Genomic DNA, 22,354 nt, shown 5'->3' on the forward strand with positions numbered 1-22,354 from the left:
CAACAATATTTCGACCTACATTCGCCACAAATCCAGCTGCTGCAGCATTGGCTGCATTACTTGCTTTTGATGAGGTAGAAAGTTTAAATGTAAGATTCAAACTTTTAGGAACAATCACTTGTCCTTTTTCAAGCTGAGGAATTTTCACATAAAGTGTTTCTCCAGGATTCACAGAATTAGGATTATGGGTAATGACTTCATAATTTCTTTTAGCTTTGAGCCCCTTGGCTATTTTGTTTGATCTATAAGGATCAAGATATTTACCAAACGATGTGTCCATTTATTTATAGTAAAATTTAAAAAAAAAAAATCAATGTGCCAAAAATGGCACATTCAAATAAAATGTTTAAATAAATGCCTAACATGTGTGGGATTAAATACTTTTACCCAGCAGCTATTGAGGAACTAAAAGAGGAAATTCGAAAAATAAAAAACAGTCAGTTAAATCCTGACGTTATAACAGCGAGTAAAGTCAATACTAAAGTGGATCAACTTGAGATATCAGTGAATGACAGTTTCACCAAATCAGAAAGATGGTGGACTATCGTTGGAACTTATTTAGACTATATGTTCACCCGTAGAAGATGGAAAAATGTACCAAAAGAAATGAAAGAACTTCCTTCGTTGCAAATTGAGTAACATGTTTATAATATGATTTTACATTATAAATATCTTACTTCTTTCTCAACCGTGAGTCAATAATATTTTTAGAATCTAAGCCTTCTTTGTGTTTAATTGTTGACTCAATTTTAGCTTCTTTTTCAACGCGATCAACCTCTGAAGAATCAGCTTCTTCATCAATTGTAGCTAGCACTTGTGTCACTTGCTGCAAAGCATCAAGTCTAACTCTTTCGTCATTATTTAAGATAGCATGAACACCTTCAATATTATATACTTTGAATAAATCTTGTAGTGGTTTGTTTAAAAATTCATTGCCTGAATCTGTAATAATAAGTGTAATACTTCCAGTATCATTATAAATTTTTTCAAAGCCATTTTTCACTTCAAACTTTGTCTTATTTTTTAATGCTTCAGCATAAGCTTTTCTTGTAAATGTATCAATAGCAAGTAAAATCCATTTGTACCCTTTATTTTGCCTTGAGTAATTACTCATGTCCAACAAATCCATGAACCAAAGAGCATTTTCACGATAAGCAATAATGTGACCTTGGATTTTATTAAACTGCTTTTTGTGAAGCTGATAGCTTTTCTGAGATTTTACAAATTGATCAATGTCATCAAATTTTATACTAGGATCCTTCTTTTTCATGATTTTATAAAATTTTAAAGCAGAAGGATATTTGTAACTTGCATATGCTTCTTGCACATTCATATTTATTTTAGAGAATAGTTTGAACTAAAAAACCTACAACAATTAATCCCATTGTAAAAGGTAGATGACTCGCTTCGCTCGTAGAAGTAGTTTGTTCATTCATCAAATTTGATGAATTAGTTTGCGGTTGTTCGGTCTTCAAATTTGAAGACCGTGTCACTTGTCGCTTTTTTCTGACATTGATATGTGAATTGATGCCAAACGTTGTATTTTCTGTAGCGGTTAACAGAGAGTTATTATACCCTTCAATTATACCAATATGCAAGCGCATATGACTAGGAACAAGTTGTAATCCTAATCCAACGGCAAAATCTAATCGTGAACCTGCTTTTTCTAAAGCATATGCAAGCGCTTGTTTTGAGTGAATGAGTATACTCGCTGACTGAAATGTTTTGATAGAATCGACTAATGTTTGACCTTGAATCGCATCTTCCACTAAAATTCCAAATTGTTTCTGTGTGTCCAATGAATCAAGAATATCCTGACGAATCATGGTTTGTGAACCTAGAATACAATAAACATACGTTCGAATGGATTCATTGATTCTACTCATAACTGCTTTAGTCAATCCTTGACTGTCTAGGGCGATAAAATTTGTCCAATCGTCTGAGTAAATGAATGATAAAGTGTCAATGTAGAGTCTATGATGGTCTGCATAGACATATCCTTTTTTATCTGCATTAAACGGAAACTTACTAGGATCATTCAAATAATAGTTACCATTGTCCATGACAATGTCTAGCGCTTGTATTTTCCCTTTGTGAAAATAGTTGAAGTCAACAGAGCCAAATTCAAGTTTTAAATTTTCAAAGGCTTGTTTATTGTAAGGATTTTTTGATGGATTAAAGTCAGGATTTCCTGGTAATGGAATTTTTAGCTGGTGTAATATCTTTCTGATGGTAAAATAGACATGGAATCTAAAAATACTTTGTACTAAAGGATCAGCATGATTAATATGATTATGCCAGCTTACACCTGAACCTGATGTTGCGCAATATAGTGCAAATTTAAATTGGTTTTCCCAGTTATTCATACTTGCATTTTTAATATAATCTTGTACTTGAGAATAAGTTGTAAATTTTCGTGGATTCACCTTAGCAGGAAAAATATCAATTGTATTGAAATAAAAAAATTCATTTGGAGTTACATGAATTTTTTGATGAATGAAAGGATCCTTGGTTAAAGAATTATTACTGTAAGTGACAGGATAATTTACATTAGCATTATATTTAAGATAGGGTGGAAATGCATTGTGTGTTTCCATTTATTTTTATTTTTTTTATCAGAGCTACCAAATTGGTAGCTCTGTTACCATTAACAGGGCTAGCAAACTGCTAGCCCTGTTTTATTTTTTAAATCCAAGAGCTATAGTGGAGATGCCATCGTCCAATATTGTACGTTTATCATCATTCGCGTTCAACGCTACTTTGCTCACTTGCTCAGTGTAAAGTTGATGATATCTTGACCTAAACACATTCATGCTTTTTTCAATTGGAATTTTTTCAAGAAGTACAGACTTGTAGTCTTCAAAGGAAATCTCATTTTTGACGACATTCTTCTTGACTCCTTTACATTTTTTAACTTGATTGTCTTTATCAGTTGTATAGGCATATAACTTAGAACGTAAAGCGATGAATTCAGTGATGACATGACCAGCTTCTTCATCTTTAAACTTACCAATGACTTTTTTATTCGCTTCTGAAAACAGTGGATGGTCTTTTGGAAAATTAGAGAAGTCAAATAATTCAGCATCTTGTTTCATGTCTTTGTAGATATCATCAGTTTCTATATGATAGACTAGTGAGTCAGTATCAGTGTACAACAGTTGTGCTTTGTCAAACTTTTTCATCATATGATTATAGTGGAAATCATACATATGAATTTTTGACAAGTCTAGAATGGCCTGTCCCATAAAGATAGGTTTATTCAGACACACTTCTGCTTTTTGAGATTCTACCATGACTAGATCTTCGCTGAAAATTTTATGATCTTTATAGTTGTTTGAATTGACTACTTTTCGAAGCTGAGGGACATTTGTAGTCAATTTTATATTTTTTCTATCTCGTACTGATTCCATTGTCTTTCCAAAGCATGAATTGTTCATCAATTTGAAGAAATCCTTTTCAAAGTCATTTTTCGCTTTGGCTCGTTGACCTGTGTTTAAGTCAATGTACTCTTTCAAAAAGTATGATTCTGTGTAAGAAATTCCTCTATGAATCTTAGTCAATTTTAAACCTTGACTCACATAGAACTTCAAAGCCTTGTGATGCACAATATAATTTTTCTTATCGTGTAAATTAGGAATCAACTTGCCATTTACATGTTCAGGAGCTAATGGATAGGCATTGTGTAAATTGTGTAAATGCTTAGGATATTCTAAGTCCACTTCTAAAGTACATGGCATGCTTTGCCACTTTTTTAATTGTGATTGAGTCATCCTTTTAAAGTTAGAATGAGGTAATTTTTCACTCATGGATAATCCATACAAATTATTCGCATCAACATAGGTGATATAACTTGTAGGTTTTTCTGAGTCAAAATCTTTCAAATAAGGATTATTTGCTTTTGCATATCTGTGACTTGCTTGACAGATTCCTCCTCGAATGCCACATTCAAAGAAGTTGTACATGTCAACATCTGTTAAAAGTTCAATGTTAACATCAGTCTTTTTCAACATGGCTTGCCAAGACAATCCTGAAGCCGAATAAGCCCACACTGGATCTAAACTATAGATGGTCATACAAGTCTGTCTGAAATTTTCCAGAATGTCTGCTAAGAGTAGAACATCTGTTTTGAGATACAGACTGTGATAATCTCTAAATGTTTTGCATCCAAATTTTTCCCACACATGTTGAGCGTGTAAGTATTCCTCTTGTGAAATATGTGTATCATTAAATTTTGAGTCAAATGCTTCAATCGGAGGTAATTCTTTTTCTTCAAATTTATTGTGTGAGTCAACCCATTCATACGGATAGATTCCTTTTCTAGTGACTAGATCAAATTGTTCATCTTGGAAAAATTGTGCAAGGTTTTTCTTTTCAGAATTAGGCAAATTCTTAGCTAGATTTGCTAGAGATGACTGCATGAGTCTATATGAGTCAAGAAATCTGATCGATAGAGTCTTATGCTCGTCCACCTGTAACGTCTTGCTGAATGAAATATAGTTTTCACTATTTTTCGCGATGACATTCAGTCTACCTTTTAAATTTTTCACAAACAGATGTGTATCATAACCTGACAAATTGTGAAAGTAAACTGGTATGAAATCAGGTGCTTGTAATTGAAGATTACACTTATTACAAGCTGGTCCTCTGTATTTTCCATTAAAATGGTTGTGATCACGAACTTTATAATTTTTTTCTGTGAATTCCTTGTCACAGACATAACATTTTTTAGCTGTCTTGTGCTTAACCTGTTGTTCTTGTGTTAAGGCTAACATAGCTTTAGGGTTGAAATGCTTGTCATAAATGTTATAGACAGCTTTTTCAATCTCTTCACAGAATCTTTCTCCGATATCTTCATTATGATCGTTGACACTCTGTTCCACTAAGAGATTTTCAGCCTTGATTTGATTTTTGTCAAAACAAACATAGAAGCTGAATGAGTTAGGAATATGTTCTTGAATTTGAACAGTTTTTTCGCCTAAGGATTTGTCAACTGTTTTCAACGATGATTCAAAGTCAGCGACGATAAAAACAGGATGTTTTTGTTCGAATTTTTTATGTTTAAATTCCAGGATTTTTTCATGATCCTTAGGCATGCTAACTCTGACACATTCAAACTGCTTACAGTTCTCAACATGTTGTCTATGCCTTCTTTCACGTGACTCTTTCGTTCCACCTGAAGTAATTTTCATACATCTGAAGCATACTTTGATCTGTCCATCATGTTTAGAATGTGAGGAAGAAACCAGCCTAGAAAAGTTCTTGATCCAAGCATAATGATAATTTGCATTATCTTTGACATTTTCAATGTGTTCACCTTCTGGAAAATCGTTCTCATCTTTGTAGTGCAGAAGATTAATATACTTGTCTTCTGCTAGAATTCTCTCAGATATTCTAACTGGGGAAATTGGGTAAACTGTAGTTTCATTTCCAAAGCATACTTTCTGTCTGGGGATAAATGTAAATACATTGACTGCTAAGTCAGGATTATTCTTTTCAAATTTGTCAATATCCTTGATTTTGACTGGATATTCTAAATCTTTGAACATGTGGTCAAATTCAGGTTTGTTGTATTTTGACACTCGTTCTGGATGTTTATCTAGAATTAATAATGCAGCTTCAACAGAATATCTGAAGCATTTTTGATCAGAATTTTGTACATTAATCACTGCTTTTTGGCTCACCGTAAGGGGAGTCTATACGATAGCGCTGTGTCCGTCGTCGTCGTCGTCGTCGTCGTCGTCGTCGTCGTCGTCGTCGTATCCTAACAGTGGCACGTTTCTTAACTGCTAGGGCTATGAACTTGAAACTTTGTACACAGAATGCCCTAGGTCAGCTGACCTCTGACACTGATTTTCGGTCCGATCTGATTCTCTGTTTGGCCACCAGGGGGCCAAATGTCGATATCTAAAAAGTGTGATATCTCGCTTATTAGTGACTTGTTTTCGATAAAACTTTTGTTTTGTAGGTACTCATAGCAAATATACATTTTTATACGGGTTTTTAATTTGACCTTGTTTTCAAGGTCGCAGAGGTCATATGGCGTAAATTGGCCATTAGAGTGTAAACTATGGCACGTTTCTTAACCACTAAAGCTATGAACTTGAAACTTGGTACATATAACCCCCTATATCACATAGCCTCTGGTGCTGAATTTTGGTTCGATCTGATTCCTAACTTTGCCACCAGGGGGCCAAAAGTGGAAATCTAAAAAGTGTGATATCTCGCTTATAAGTGACTTGTTTTCGATAAAACTTTTGTTGTAGGTACTCATAGCAAATATACATTTTATATTATAAGGGTTTTCAATTTGACCTACTTTTCAAGGTCACAGAGGTCATATGGCGTAAATTGGCCATTAGAGTGTAAACTATGGCACGTTTCTTAACCACTAAAGCTATGAACTTGAAACTTGGTACATATAACCCCCTATATCACATAGCCTCTGGCGCTGAATTTTGGTTCGATCTGATTCCTAACTTTGCCACCAGGGGGCCAAAAGTGGAAATCTAAAAAGTGTGATATCTCGCTTATAAGTGACTTGTTTTCGATAAAATTCTTATGGTAGGTACTGTTTGGAAGAATACATCACATATTTTACGGGTTTTCAATTTGACCTACTTTTCAAGGTCACAGAAGTCATATGGCGTAAATTGGCTGTTAGAGTGTAAACTATGGCACGTTTCTTAACCAGTAAAGCTATGAACTTGAAACTTGGTGCATATAACCCCCTACATCAGATAACGTCTGATGTCGAATTTTGGCCTGATCTGATTCTTTATTCGGTCACCAGGGGGCCATAACGGAAAAAGGAAGAAGTGCAATATCTTGCCTATTTGAGTGAATTGTTTTCGATAAAATTTTATGGCAGGGACTCCTAGCAAGGATACATCACATTTCCTATGATTTTTGGATTTGACCTCCTTTTCTAGGTCACAGAGGTCAAATGGCGTAAATTGACCGTTCGAGTGTAACTATGGCACGTTTCTTAACTGCTAAAGCTATGAACTTGAAAGTTGGTACATGTAACCCCCTACATCAGATAATCTCTGACACCGAATTTTGGCCTGATCTGATTCTTGATTTGGCCACCAGGGGGTCAAAACTGAAAAAGTAGGACGTGCAATATCTCGCTCATTAATGACTTTTTTTCGATGAATTTTTTATTGCAGGGACTCTTAGCAATCACACGATATTGATCTTGTTGATGTCATAGACAATTATTGGTTGGATCATAAACTTATATATACTGCCCTGTCTTATTACTTGACATCAATACACATCTAAAAAAAGTCTTCATGCCTGATTGTGTTCACCATATTCACCTCTAAACTAAGCATGATCCTGCCTAATAAAAGATGTATACGGTGAGCACAATGGCCCCTGGCCGTTTCATTTATTTTGAATCTTATCTGGTAAAGGAATATAGCTTGATCCTGAAAGTGGTGTGTAATTGACTGTGTGTAATTCAATCTTGATGACTTCTAAAAAGGGGCTGTTCATTTTATAATCAAGGGTGCAATTTGTGGTCCCCGAGAAAACCGTAAGAGATATTGCGCTGCCATTCGCAGGGATACTCTAGTGTATTAAATCATTAATTATAGTGCAACAATGATTTTGATTCCTTCTAATTATTTAAAACAATAGGATTTTGTGCATCAAAAAGGGTGAGAAATAATGCGATTGGATTCCTGAAACTTGGCACATGTATTTGGAAAACATTAAAGCTAATAAAGAAATTGAAAAAATCTAATATTTTGACTTGAAACCAGTTGAAATCCAACAGAATATCATACCTTTCATGCTATCCGAAATCGAAAGAAAGTGATAAGATTTGTGGAGTTATTTCCAGGTATGGAGATCCTATTCTCATTTGGGGGTGAAAGGTGTCATTGTGGCTCTGAATGAGTGTTTGGTCAGAGTCATGGGTCATTATTAGTTAAGCCTATGTAGTAACTTGCCTGGGGTCCGAGACCAATGACCCATGTTGACACTTGTTGTTTTTGAGCTGCTTTATTGTTCAAATAGGCATTTACAATAGGGTTTTAGAATACTTCAGGGATTTGGTTTGCCAGGTGCACTGGTCTTCAGCTGGGGGTTTGGAGAAAACAACAGATTACAAGAGCACTTGTAATATGAAAATGCCTTCATTTACATGTAGGCCTTGACAGTGCATGTCACAGCCCAAGTTCATTAGGCCTATAGCTTCAGGACAAGATAGATGTAGTTTAGTCATCAGAGACTGGTGTTGGCAAGATGGTGTTGCATCTTTGCGAACGGTGTGGTGCCGTTGTGATTGATGAGGACAACAGAAACTCACATCTGCTTCGGCATCAAAAACATTTTTGTGAGAAGTCGCCAGCCGGTCCATACTGTTACAGGTGTGGCCACACATTTTCAAGGAAACAGTATTTCTTGGATCACTTGTGTCCCTTTTCTTCCATCATCTTGGAACCATATACGACGCTCATCAAACCAAAAGATGCTGCTTCCCTTGTGGACTCTCTTCGAGACAATACATTTATGCAACGAGCAACAATTTGCAAGTCAGGAGGCTGGGCTCTACCAGGATGCTGGCCCCTCACGTTTACTCCTTCCTTCATGAACCAAACGGCTACGACAACTCTAAACGACATATCTCTAGTCAATGGGTATTGTCAATTAGAGACAATGATGGAACAGGATACGCTAAAGTACGACAGTAACATTCAGATATTCGATGAATCGAATGCAAAAACCTACTCTCTGATGCCACCCTGGACTCTACCGAAACCAAGAAATGGACTACGTATTGATATGAATGAGAATGTGGTGCAAGTACGCACAGGTGTACGGGTAAGTTCCCCCTCCTCCTCTGTCTTCGCAAACTGTCATGTCTCTCAATTTCAAATTCAGGCCTTGTGTTTCTGCCCAGGCCAGGTGTAAACAACCTCGCAAACAATGAAGGTCTTAATTCATGGATTAACTCCAGTCTAATTGTGAGAATGTAGAAAAACGCAAATATCTCGAAAAGTAGGTCACCCACTTCTTAAAAACTTGAATATTCGATATATATTAATAGACCTTTTCGCCAATGGCTCCCGGAGGGCTTCATCCCATTGTTGGAGCCCCGGAGCTCCATTGTTTGGGCATACAAGCATAGGCCCTCTGGGAACCATTGACGAAATGGTCTATCATCTTTGTAAGGTATATGCCAAGTTTGATCAGATGTTCAATTCAAATTCTGATATAAAAAGCGATTTTTATGTTGTCATAATGCATTATTCAATTTGACTTCTCCGGATTACAACTTTTGCGCTGCTTGTGAGGAGAAACGTAAGGCCTCTATTGAGTGTTAGATCTTCAAAGTTGATTTATGTTTTCTTCAAAAAGCCCAGCTTGAGCAATAGCATGTCTAGTTGTCATGACTGTTGAGTCTCTATCACAAGATAAATCAAATACTGAATTTGTCTAAGGTAATGGGCCTTATTCGAAAGTGCAGAGGTCAAAGTTGGAACTAAAATGTACACATGAAAATGTACAGGGCAATGCACAGGAACGATCGGAAATCAGTCCATTTTTGCCAAAGTACACCAGTTCAACAAGCATTTGATACTCAGATGGGACTCTCTTCTGCAGAATAGTGGAAGAGAATCAAATGGTTGTTGAACTCTTCTTGGTTTGGCAAAAACAGACTGATTTCCGAACGTTCCTATGCATTCCCTGTACATCTTCATGCGTAAACCTTTTAGTTCCGGCTCTGACCACTGGTGATGAGCGCCCGATGAGCGCACTTTAGAAACTTGTCCATTAGCGGCCTGTTAATACTGAACACAAAGTGTAGTGTGTGCCAGAATTTCCATTATTCACTCAAGAACAAGGCAACCAACTGCGACAGTCACAATCTCACCCTGCCATTCAGGCACATTATACCCTCGTCAATGCTTGTCTAACTTGTATGATGCGGTTCTGTTTTTTGTCCAGGTCTTGATGCACAGCAATTGCACACCAGTGCTTGTTCTTCGTTACTAAACACTATACCACTTCCCTTTAATTTTGCTGTGGTCCATCAATTTTTGATGGAGGTGGAACCTGACAAACTATAGTATAACTGAAAAGAACTGAATATGAAATCATTTTAAATCTTTCAGGTTGACAACAGTCCAGTCGTGGTGGAATACAACCAACAAACAGAGGAGATACCACTCGAATTTGAATCTACTATGTGGAGCAATAAACAATGTGGATTACTGTCTGAAACATTTGGAATAACAGCCGAATCAGAGGGATTTAAAAGCGATGGGGGCGAAGTTGCTGAATTCAGTTTTGTGGAACATGTTAACGCATCTAATGATGAACAGAATTTGAACGAAAATGTTGAAGGAGCCACGGATAGCAATAGCTCAGACCCGGAGTATGTGTATGGAGTAAGTGATGCACACTTTGATTCATTTACATTCAGAAGGCATCGGTGGCCAAAGAAGGAACGACTAGACGCAAACTGTTTACGAAAGCCCTGGATGTTGCCTGCCTGGCAGTTGGAAAATCTTTCAGGAATGAAGGTTCCACATTTCTGGGAGTTGGTCTGGCAGCAGCAACAGCGATCAGCCACATGTAGGGAAACGAGTCATGGGTTGGATATCTCTGCCCATGTACTCCTATACAGACACAAAATGCGGGCAAACCCTGACTTTCGAGATCTAGCTGCCTATTTCATGTTGTCTTTAGCAACTACACATGATATTTTCTGGTCACAGTTGTCCGTTCATGTTTTCAACAGTACAGATATCCCAGTGTTGTGGCTTGACAGGGCAACAACTGATACAGAAAAAGATCTGGTTTACAATAGCATGAAAGAGAGGGAATCCCCTCTTCACAAGGAATTACTATCCTACTTCGAGGATCCGAAAAAGAGTGGGCGCCTCCCAGTTGGAGTATCTTTGGACTCAAAGAAAGTTCGGATTCAGAATTCTGAGGACTACGAAACCCAGAAAGACGCCTACTATCCAAAGAAGGGTGGTCATTGTGCAACATTCACCACTCTAGTTGATACCTCTGGATATGTTGTTCTTACAATTCCTGTTGGAGCTGCTGCCACACCAAGATGTGGAGACAGCAGTTTCATTGGATTAGAAGTTCGACTGTCACAAGATGAGGGGGATGACATTGCCTCGCAGGGGCTTCTTTCTCTCCTAAAGGGTACAGAGGATTATTTCATAGTGCTTTCTGTGGACAAAGGCTACATCTTCGTTCCACACAACGTCAGTCAAAGTAACACTACAAATCTCAAACAATGGTGTTCAGATAATGGTTGTCAAATCATTTGGCCAAGTGATGGTTCTGATGACATTCTCCAAGTTTCGCGTGATGGAAAAATTGAGCTTGTGGCTTCGCCTGCTGATCCTGTCCTGACTAAGAACAGTCGAGTCATTGTCGGAAAATTGAGGTTTGGTGTCGAACAGTTCCATGGTGCAATCTCTGACGAAAAGATCCTGGACATGGCTCCATACCAATTCCTGCAACCCTTGGGGGAGGATTTTTGCACAAAGTACGGCATACCAAATGACTATGTCAGTTGCCCTCGCATATTTCTAATATGGCTAGCAGCAGTCAATCATTTCAACAAGTTTCATCCAAAATTCAATGTGAATTTTGTAGATGGTGATGAGCAGGTTCGACTGGCGAACTTGATCAAGCACAGACTGAACAAGACCAACTTTCTGCATGACCCAGCAGTTACGCTGCCACCTCACATGCTTCAATTTCCGAGCTCAAGAAGTGCAAACTGGAACAGGACAGACGTGAGCGATATCAGAGAGTTGAGGTCACAACTACACCTACCAACAATCGGTGAAGAGAACATCTATGAAATGTCACTGGGACCTTATCTTGTTAGACGAGGTTGCTCTTATATCACTCACCTTAGACAACTTGAGATGAGCAACAGACTGGAAGCATTCAGTTCCATGCCAGAGTACTGGGCATCTGCAAAGGAATTACCAGCCTCCACGGCAGTATTTTATACAACCCTGGAGCATGCGCCAGATGGATGGGACAATGACACTTATTTCCGATGGCCAGAGTCTGGGTTAAAAGTTATAACCATGAAGCTTCCCTCTGCAAACCGTACGAACAGAAGTCCCGCGAATCTGAAGCGTCCAATGCTTGCCTTCGCAGAAAAAGGTGAAATTGATGAAAACTATCTTGGGTTCACAGGACCGCTGGATACTTTGTGTGGATGGTCTTGTGGAACCACTACGTCAGCTGATCTCGGATCAAGAATGTTGACATCAGACGCTCATGTTGTAGCCCTGTTGATGTTGTTGTGCGGTGACAGATTTCGGGCCCCCATTATCCGGAAAACTCACCTTGCAGACCCTAAGTTGCCAGCCCATCTTCAACCAAGGTACACTGCCCCTCATGGACAAGGTCAGCATACACAGCCTCGCAACGTGTCAACCTCTAGGGACACTCCGATGGATGAAAACGCAACCAACCCGGGGGACACTTCCAGTTCCAACTCCAGGGACACTCCGATGGATGATGTACATGTACTGAATGAGAGATTATATCCTTGTCGGGGCCTCCTGAATGATGCTAACATTTGCTATGCAATAGCTGTGGTGCAATGCCTCAGACATGTTGATCTTGCTGAACAGGTGGTTCCTGTATCAGACCTTGACAATGAGTTCTTAGATACCTGTTTGAGAATGGAAAGATGGGAGGAACCATTTTCAATTCAAGCACTGGTACAAGCATTGAATGATGAAATTGTAGGCACGGGTTACCAGTTTGTGATGCCAGATTATCATGATGCAGGAGAATTCCTAATGAATCTTACACAGAAAATGAATCTCCACGAAGGTTTCCTAACTTCTTGGCCTGTGCAATTACATTGTCCTCTTGGTCATATCGATTTGCAACTAAGGGACAGCAACATTCTCAGAATAAGGGCTCCTGCAGGACCAGAACTTATATCTTTGACAGCTATTTATAATGGCTATTTTGCTGACTCAGATGTAATTCAGGGAAGGTGTGGAAATCGTGCACGCAATGGGCGCAGCTGTGACCGTCTTGGGCAAGGATTCCAGATAACTTTGGATGGAAACCTTACCATCATTGAGATTGACCGAAACATTGACATTCAACACAAGAACATGACTAAGATTGGACAACCGGATGGTGGTCATTTGGAGGGTAAGGCAGTCTTGGGGGTGATTTGCCATACTGGGAATAGGGGTGCTGAAGGCCACTGGTTCTGCTTTTTGAAGCACAATGATTCTTGGTGGAAAATGAATGATGCCCATCCACCAATCGCTGCATCACCTTGGGAACTTCAGGGTGATAATTTCACCATCAACGTTTTCTTTTTGAAGTAAAGCATAACTTTCTGACTGTCATACTATGTGACGATGAACAGTTGCTGTACAAGGTGAATAGTAAAGATTATGTTTCTCTTTGGACAAGAATTGACTGTTCTGGACATCGTAGTGAAGTCAGTGAAGATTCTGCTTTGTTTTGGATTTAGAATTGGCTGTTCTGGACACCGTAGTGAAGTCAGTGAAGATTCTGTTTCATTTTGGATAAGAATTGACCATTTCGGAAGTCGGTTCAGCACAATGACAGTTATGGTACAATTTGGATTACTTGGATCGGACCTTATTCAACAAAGAGTGAAGGTAGGCTTATTGGTAAAGTTGAGATAGCATTGCATTGCATGAACTTATTTTCAGCATTTCTTAAAAAGAACAACACCTGCAGTTTTTGATATTGCATTTTGTCAATATAGAATTATACATTGATTACAGTGCACATCATATTGACAACCCTATGTAATTGCGCAAAGGCTGTTTATGAAGCAGCATCGCGAAGCCTATATACTTGAAAAATCGGATAGGAGCCACTCATAAGTCCGGAGACTGATTACGGTGTTGCAACTTGCAGAAGAGGCCATCACTAGCCAGACTCGTCTCCAATAATGGAGAACTTGGGGTCAGGCATCATAGTCATTGAGAGTCGGCCTCCCTGAGGCCCTTTCAACTAATGATAGCGCCGAAACAATTTGATTGCTTATGGGCGGCTCCTAGCCGAAACCCCAGTACGCACTATCAACATGGCCTGCAGCATTTTTCAAAGACTTCGCGAAGGGATGGGGACGTCAGTTGGGACGCATACTGTACCTTGGTAGGATCGGATCCAGGTTTTTAAACCAGGCTCTATCACTATCAGGCCTTTCAGTAACATAGGTGAAGACTGGGAAGTGGCGGAACGAGAGGATTGTACAGTAAAGAGTGAAGTTTTTAGGGCGTTATTAATGGAAATCTCTGTACAGATGTGTGATTATAAATAATGATCAGTAAGGCCTTTTCATACCCTGTTGAGCAAGTTGAGGCAGACTGGCTATCAATCATTGGTATTGCCTTATTCAATCAAGGTCAAGAAATTATCTCATTTCATTCACTCAATGTGAGGGTGGTAGCATGTCAAAGACACATGAACTTACATTACTGTAGAATATTGCTTTCAAGTTAAAAACATCCACCTACCAGGATGAATGTCTTTAGCATGAAAAACTCTAGCCTAGCTGACAAAGATACTCATTGTTCTTCTTGAGAGATTCTCCATCTACTACTGTTGTATACCAGCGTTTTGTAAGGAAAATGTGTGGCTACATCAATAAAATATCTGTAGCAGGACAGTTTATTCTTTGAGATTGAAGAAAACAAGCTACATTTACAATGTAGGCAAACATGGTAGGAGTAGTTTGCCCATGTTTGCCTACTTCATAATTATTCATGTTATTTTGCGAAACCCTTCTAGTTCATGAATTGCTAATTATTTTTCTGCCATTCCTAGCACTCAGTCGAAGTTCATAATTCCAGTAGATTTAGGCTGTAGTGAACTATAAGTGAATGAATAAACTTCAAGAGTACTGATACTAAAACATTTGATTTGTAATAGAAATGATTCTTTGTTCATCCCCCACCCCAGCCAAGAAAAAAAAATCATTCGTTGTCCAATCCCCCATCCTGTTTACTCCAAGCCAGCTTACATAAACATTCACCAATCTATTCCCAAATCCAGTAGGCCTATTTATATGTTTATGCATTGTAGGCCTTCTTGACAGCACACCCCCATGGAAAATGGCTCACTCCAATACCCTGACAATAGCACAGAACCCAATGAAGCTATTCAGGCTGAAGTCAAGTTGACAAAAGCAGTGAACAATAGGCTTTTGGCACACAGACAGTTCAGCTACTTCAAAAAGAGAAATATCAGTCTTATAAACTGCATTTATTTGATACTGAATCACCAAAACTCGCAGGATTTTATCCCTGCATCAACTTCAGAAGGCCTTTCCACTACTTTTGACCATATTTGTTTTGACAAATCCTTGTTGTATCATACAGTTTCAGGGCCTCAAAGGCCTATTGTTTTAAATAATTAGAAGGAATCAAATTCATTGTTCCACCGTAATTAATGATTTAATACACTAGAGTATCCCTGCGAATGGCAGCGCAATATCTCTTATGGTTTTCTCAGTGACCACAAATTGCACCCTTGATTTCAAAATGAACAGCCCCTTTCCAACCTGAACCTTCCTGAACTAAATTTTCCAGTTCTTTAAGGAAGTCTTCAATCAACTTGGAATAATCTAGCTCTTGACCCACATAAATGATGTGTCTAGAACGAAGTTGAAACTCTTTAACGTCATTCTTCCTTTTCATTAGAATATGTAGAATGATTGAAATTTTTAATCCTACTTTATTTTCCTCATTCAATTTATCTTGTAAAACTGACTTAATTTTAATGAGATAGTTTTCAATGTCAATATGAGGCAAACCTTCCATTTGGAAATGATTAACATATCCTCTGAAAGCGGAGTTAAATTTTTTGAATGTTTTTAACTCCACATGTTTTTCAATCAATTCCTGGATGACTCTCTTTGTCATGGAACTTTTAACATTGATGTCAAGTTCCTTCGCCTGTTTGAAAAGATCTGATTTCAAAATACGTTTAATGGGTTCCTTGGTCAAGAGTTCTTTCAGTTTCTCAATATTGAGATTCTGGAAATTTTTATGGCCAAGTTCTTTTACTTTCTGTAAAAGAGGTTTTCTGATTGAAATTTTTGACTTCACAGGTCTTGGTTTGATGTCAATCAAATTTTCTTGTGATATTTTTTCTTCAATGATATTTTCTAGCTGTTCTTTTTTGAATTTTCTTGGATTTAAACCTAGTCTTTGAGCTAGAACTCTTTTTTCAATTTGTGACAAGTCAGAAACTGGCTTGTCAATTTTCACTTCGATGTCGTTGAAACTGTTGGGGATCTGTTCAAGTCCCTCGATTAACTTTGCTCTTGATAGAGATCCATAATTCTTCATCTTGTTTCTGAAGGCTAGAATTTTAAGCTCATCTGTAGAAAGTCCCTCAATTAGCGGTATGAACGTGTTCATTTATATTAGAAAAAATTTTTAGTTAAATAGTCGTTTAGGGGATTCCCCCTTTTTTTAGTTTCGGTTTCAATAAGTCATTTTATAATCATAAACATGATTATAAGATTACAAATGAACACGGTCATGCCGCTAATGATATAAAAATTGAAAGTAAAATATTTCTCAAAAGACTATTAAAATCTGATCTTTTAGTGAAATTTAAAATTCTACATAATCACCACTTGGTCTAAAATGTAGAACTTAGGGCTTACTACACCCATAAGAATTAAAGAATTGTTATGGATGTGGTCATCATTTATTATAAGAAAAAGTTTTTCACTTTTTTGAAAAACAATTTTTTTAAACAACCCAATGTTGAGAGATATCATTGTCTTTTTTGTAAATGAAGACATCATCTTCATCCAAATCTAAAATTTTATTCAAATCTAAAATTTTATCCTTTATTCGTTTTGTCAATTTTACAATATACATTAGATTTGTATATCTGGGTATTAAAAATATTGAAAACCCATACTTTTCTGATGATGAAAATTCTATCCTTTCAATTTTATACCAAGTATTATCAGGAACATTTCTTCAATTGATACATTCTTCTTTCATTTTATTTACAATTTATTTTCTTTAAATATAGGTTTTGTCAATTAATCAAGTTGTTCTTTTTTATTTAAAAAATCCAATATTGACTCATATCATTGTCTTTTTTGTAAATGAAGACATCATCGTGTAGAAGAGGGCTTATATCACCCAGGTCTAAAATTTTATCCTTGATTCGTTTTGGAGATCTTACAATATATAACGTTTTTTTATCATCTCTGGGATATACAAATAGTAAAAAATCATACTTATCTGTTATTGATAAATAATCCAATCTATCAATTTTATACCAAGTATGATCAGGAATATTTCTCCAATTGACATATACTTCTTTCATTTCCTATAAAATAATTTGTATTAGATATAAGATGAGTATAAGTTTAGTCCAAGAGATTGAATCCATAGAATTTCTTACCCTGTTTCGTTTCCTTGACTCCTGTGAATCTTATGTAATTGTGATTAAGATTTAGTTTTTGTTTGATAATACTGGTCGCCCATACGGTGTGTGACTTCGCTTCTGAGTCAACCAGTTCAAGGATGGTTGATTCTCCTATCTTTGTGGTGATTGTTCTGAATGATTTAATTTTATACCATGTGTTCACGGGAAGATCTTTAAATTTTGTATATTCTGTCACTCTTGAATCAAGTTCTGAATTTGACGGAAAGGTGTTCATTTATATATATAAAAGTTTTTCACTTTTTTTATTTTTTTTATTTTTTTATTTTTTTGAAAATTATGAAATTTTGGACGATTTGGACGATTTAGTGACTTGACTGAAGTTTGACTGGAAACTATTTATACTGAGAAATGACTCAGATAAGTTTATACTAGGATTTAACTGAGATAAGTTTGACTGGGATTTGACTTGGAGATTTTGACTGGGATTTGACTGCTGGCTCAAATCTGTCAATATTACACTACTGCTGAGCTATGAACTGTCTGGCTCTAATTATCACCGGAGTTACAAGTCCCAACGGATCAAAATGTGAAGCAGCCACTGACAATACGCGACGTTTTGTGACGTCACGGCAAGTGTTTATCAGTCCCTTTTTGGGAAATCCCAGACGATCAGTCACTGAATTCCAAACGAGTCCCAAAACACTGACGGTTTTCTCCTTCATTTGTGTACCTTCAAGTTCAAGAATTCTATTCAGTTCTGGCAAATTGCTTAACCACTGGCGAAGATTGAAACCTCCCTGTTTCATTATTGCGCGTGCGTTGTAGTAGTAATTGACTGCCTCGTTATCTTGATCAACACTGGTCAATAGATTATCCATGTATAACTTCCTTGTCAGATCGATTGCAACATCACACTCATACTTCGCTAAATGTTTTTCTAATACAATGCCCAATGAGAAAGGCGATGAAGTATGACCGAACACTACGGTGGTGTAGCGGTACGCAATGATGTCCTTGATTGGATCGTTGTCGCGAAACCACAAGAATTTCACATAATTCCTGTCCTGTTCCAATAGACCAATGGATAAGAAGGCACGAGCAATGTCAGCCACCAGTGCAATGCGCGACACCCGAAACAACAACAGTAGATCGTGTAAGTTCTGAATCATACATGGACCGGTAATCAAACAGTCATTCAAGCTCACGCGCCCTGTATTCGCCGCGAATACAATGCGAACAGGCGTGGTTTCCGAGTTTTTGAGCACAAAAAAATGTGGCATGTAATGTGAATGTTCTTCGTCCCAGGGATTACCCTTGACTTCCTCTACGTAGCATCTATCCATGTGTTCTTTTATGACCTTGCAATAAGCGTTCATTAACCCTGTTTTCTGCAAACGTTCAACAATCTGATCCAAAGGACGTCTGCACAATCGTAGATTGGATGGCAATTCCCCATGGTCCTCTTTCCACGGTAGAGGCACCGAGTATTTCCCATCCTGAAATTCGATCTTTTCACTATATGCTGCCTTAAAGTTCTCATCTACGCCACCTACGTCATCAGTGACGTCATTGACACCCACTTCACTACACCGAAAATATGTCAACAACCGATTGTCTAAATCCGTGTTGGACAACGCTCCACAAAGGTCCACATCTCCCGGTTGAGTTCCGCAGAAACACATTATGGGTCTGATATCAGCTGCCACAATCGGCCTATCCTTATGAACTGGTCCTAACAACAATGCACCGAGATTTGACTTTATGAACGGAGAGACCATCAGCACATCCACAACAAATGGCTCTCCACGAAAGTCATCTGCTAACTCCAAACCTCGAATGTGTGGTAGTGACTTAGCCTTACACCAACCTCGTTGGCTGATGGGTGCAACTATCTCCCGTGAGATCAACAATGGAACACGTGTCATTCCATCAGACGTCATTATCCCTACTGTTGCCAAACCATAGTGATCCTTCGCATAACACTGAAATCCGTGAATTCCGAGATCAATATAACCCCTAGGCTGGATGCCAAGTAATAACGCGACATCCTGACGCATGTAACTTAACATTGAACCCACGTCAATGAAGATTCGAACCTCTACCTGCGTACCATTGTAGTCCATTTTAGCCCTGGCCGTTTTCACCAACACTGGGTTATCACCTATGATCGATGACGTAACAATATCCGCATATGAATCACTTTCCACCAACGTATCCATACCGGCACTCGTAGATTTATTCTGAACCAAACTGCAGCACGACGTCGGTCCTGGCGTTTCCTGGGCCGATTGCGTAATCTCCGTGATCGAATTTCTATTCCCACGATTATACCGTTTTCTTGACTGAGCACGATACCGTGAACGATTTCCGAAATCGATTCCATGCAGTGACGTATGATGTAGTCCACAGCAAGATGAACACTGTAGCGAACTTGTACATTTCCTAGAAAAGTGTCCTGGCAACAAACACAATCGGCATAGACCTTTTGCAAACACCAAATCACGTTTCTGTTTTGCAGAAATATTACATTTTTCTGGTTGGTGTTTCGGTGAACCACAAATTTCGCAGTTACTAGTGTGTGCCATAAATGCACCTACAGATGAATTTGGTAGCTTTTGACAGATTTCAACAGTTATCCTCTCTGTAATATCAATATCCTCAGTCTGTGTTTCATAACGTTCGCCCTGGCGCTTTAACCCGTCTGTGAATGTCTTAAGATTGTACACATCTGTTCTGTCAAGATCAGCCATGTTTCCCCGAATAACAGCAGGTAGTTTTTCCTCGAGAATAGGTACAATTATTCCAGCTGCTCTATCAACGTCAATGTTTAGTGCTTCCAAACTCCGCAGGTCCGTCATTACTTGATTATAAAACGAGCGAAGTGCAGCTCCGGACATGTTTGGGTTCCTCAAATGAAACAGTCGCAACACGTGCGCACGAATGATTTTTCGGTCTTTTCCGAAGGTTTCTAGCAATGTTTTCTTGAGAATCACGTAATTCGCTGCTGAGGGTATGAGTGATCGAACAGAGTCCAAAGCTTCACCTTCTAACAAACCGTATAGGTAATCAAAACGATTTATATCAGAAATGTTCGAATTTTTGTCGATTTCCGCTGTGTATCGTTCCCAGAATGGCAGCCAATCAGTAAGGTAACCATTGAAAGTCGGAAGCGTTAATTTTGGTAACTTTGAAGTAGTCACTGGACCTTTTGGCACTGGTACTACTGGGTTATCCATTGTTGACTTGAATTTAGCTAAAAAGTTCTTGGCTTTAACGATATTCATCTGATTATCGACGGACTTTTCACAAGCGTCCTCGGCATCTCTAGCAGCATCACCTTCGTCGATACTAACAAGATTAAATTCGATATTCTTATTCAGCTCCTTGATATCCGAAAAATTCTCCTCGTGAACTGCCAAAATCGTTTGAACATTCACTATCTGTTCCAGTGTCGGGTGGTCTTCAGAAAGGATATCGGAAATCCTGTTCACTAACCGTGTGAAGTTGCGTCGTTTGTTCGTCCTCTGTTGTTTCATTGTCTGCACGAGTTCTTTTGGTTCGACTCCTGGTTCTCCCTTGGGTTTGCTCATGTTGAAAGGCTAACGAGAAATCCTGGTCACGGCACCATTTGTAAACATCAATACTAAAACACCAGATTCCTGTTAGAGCCCACAGGGACAAACGCAAGAGGAACTACGTGCTTCTTGTGACTCCACATGCGAAGTGATCTTTATTACAACATTATTATAAGGGTGAACATATAAACCAAGTGACTCCGTAAATGCATGTCATATTTCACTACAGTGAATTTGTCTACGGTGGCCTGTAAACCTAGTTTACACATTGGCAGTACGGTTATTAATATCCGGTATTTGTCTTTTGCCGCCGTGTCCCATCGTTGTGACCTGTCCGTACTCCTGGGGCGTGAGTCGTCTCAATGCGGGTTGTAGGCCTACTTCTCGTTCGTCGTCGCTCACCACCTCGACACCTCCACTCCGCACGTGTCCGCTCTTGAACATTGTTCTCATTGCTGCATTCGATGCCCTAGGGCACCTCGCACCCCGTTTTCCTATCAATCTCCTCGCCTTTGTCCTCATCTTGTCTTGTCTTTTCGTAACTTGTCTCTCTTTGCTTAAAATCGTACTCCTAGGATATTTCGGGATGCTTCCTTCAACAGACTGAAAATACACAAGAAAGGACAAGAGATTACATGTGCGTGACAGCACAATAGAATTTGAAATAAGTGAAGGAAAGACAGGTGTCTTACAAAATATACATGTATATTAAATCCACATATGGATGACAGTGCAAATGCACGGGGTGTGCACAGAGAGATTGAATGCACTATGCACATGTATGTATTTGGGAAGGGGTTGGCAATGTTGCTATAAATATACCTTTTTGGAAAGTGAAACCTTTTATATTACAATGAAAATGGAGCAGGGGATTTAGGGTTTAAATGTAGCTATTTGTTATTCTGTACACAAAATGGTTTCACTTATGATTTAGATTATTATTGTAGAATTTGGTGAAATAGAAAAATTATGTCTTGGAAAGATGGTGCCCAGATTGCATCTGCTCATGCCCAGTGACATGTGCAGAAGCAACTTCCTGGAGGTGTTGTGGCCAAAGCACTAGATGGCAGGACCAAACTTGTGGAGAATTTTGAGGAGGGAAATATGAATTTTGAGTCAGCAACATTACAAAAGGGTGGATGTTGATAGGACAATAGCGATGACAATGGTTGCTGTTGTGGAAGTGTCATGAATTAAAATTGTTTCAAATTCCTATTTCAGATAGACTGTAGACCACTGGTGATTTGTCGAAGATTCGGTACCATTCGATTCAGAATTCTACGAGTTAATGAGTTTAACTTGAAGACAGTCTGTAAACAATTTGAAGACGAAATATAAGGTAGGTTGTCCGTATC

General features: G+C 38.3%; 1 protein-coding gene across 1 annotated transcript; it reads right to left on the reverse strand.

Moving 5' to 3' along the window:
- Positions 1–17,942: 17,942 nt before the first annotated feature.
- LOC135486774 (uncharacterized) lies at positions 17,943–21,014 on the reverse strand. The gene has a single exon (XM_064769873.1). The coding sequence runs from the start codon at positions 21,012–21,014 to the stop codon at positions 17,943–17,945; it is 3,072 nt and encodes a 1,023-aa protein (XP_064625943.1).
- Between the last annotated feature and the right edge of the window lie 1,340 nt (positions 21,015–22,354).

The sequence above is a fragment of the Lineus longissimus genome, chromosome 4 (assembly GCF_910592395.1).
Source record: "Lineus longissimus chromosome 4, tnLinLong1.2, whole genome shotgun sequence".
Classification (NCBI taxonomy): Eukaryota; Metazoa; Nemertea; class Pilidiophora; order Heteronemertea; family Lineidae; genus Lineus; species Lineus longissimus.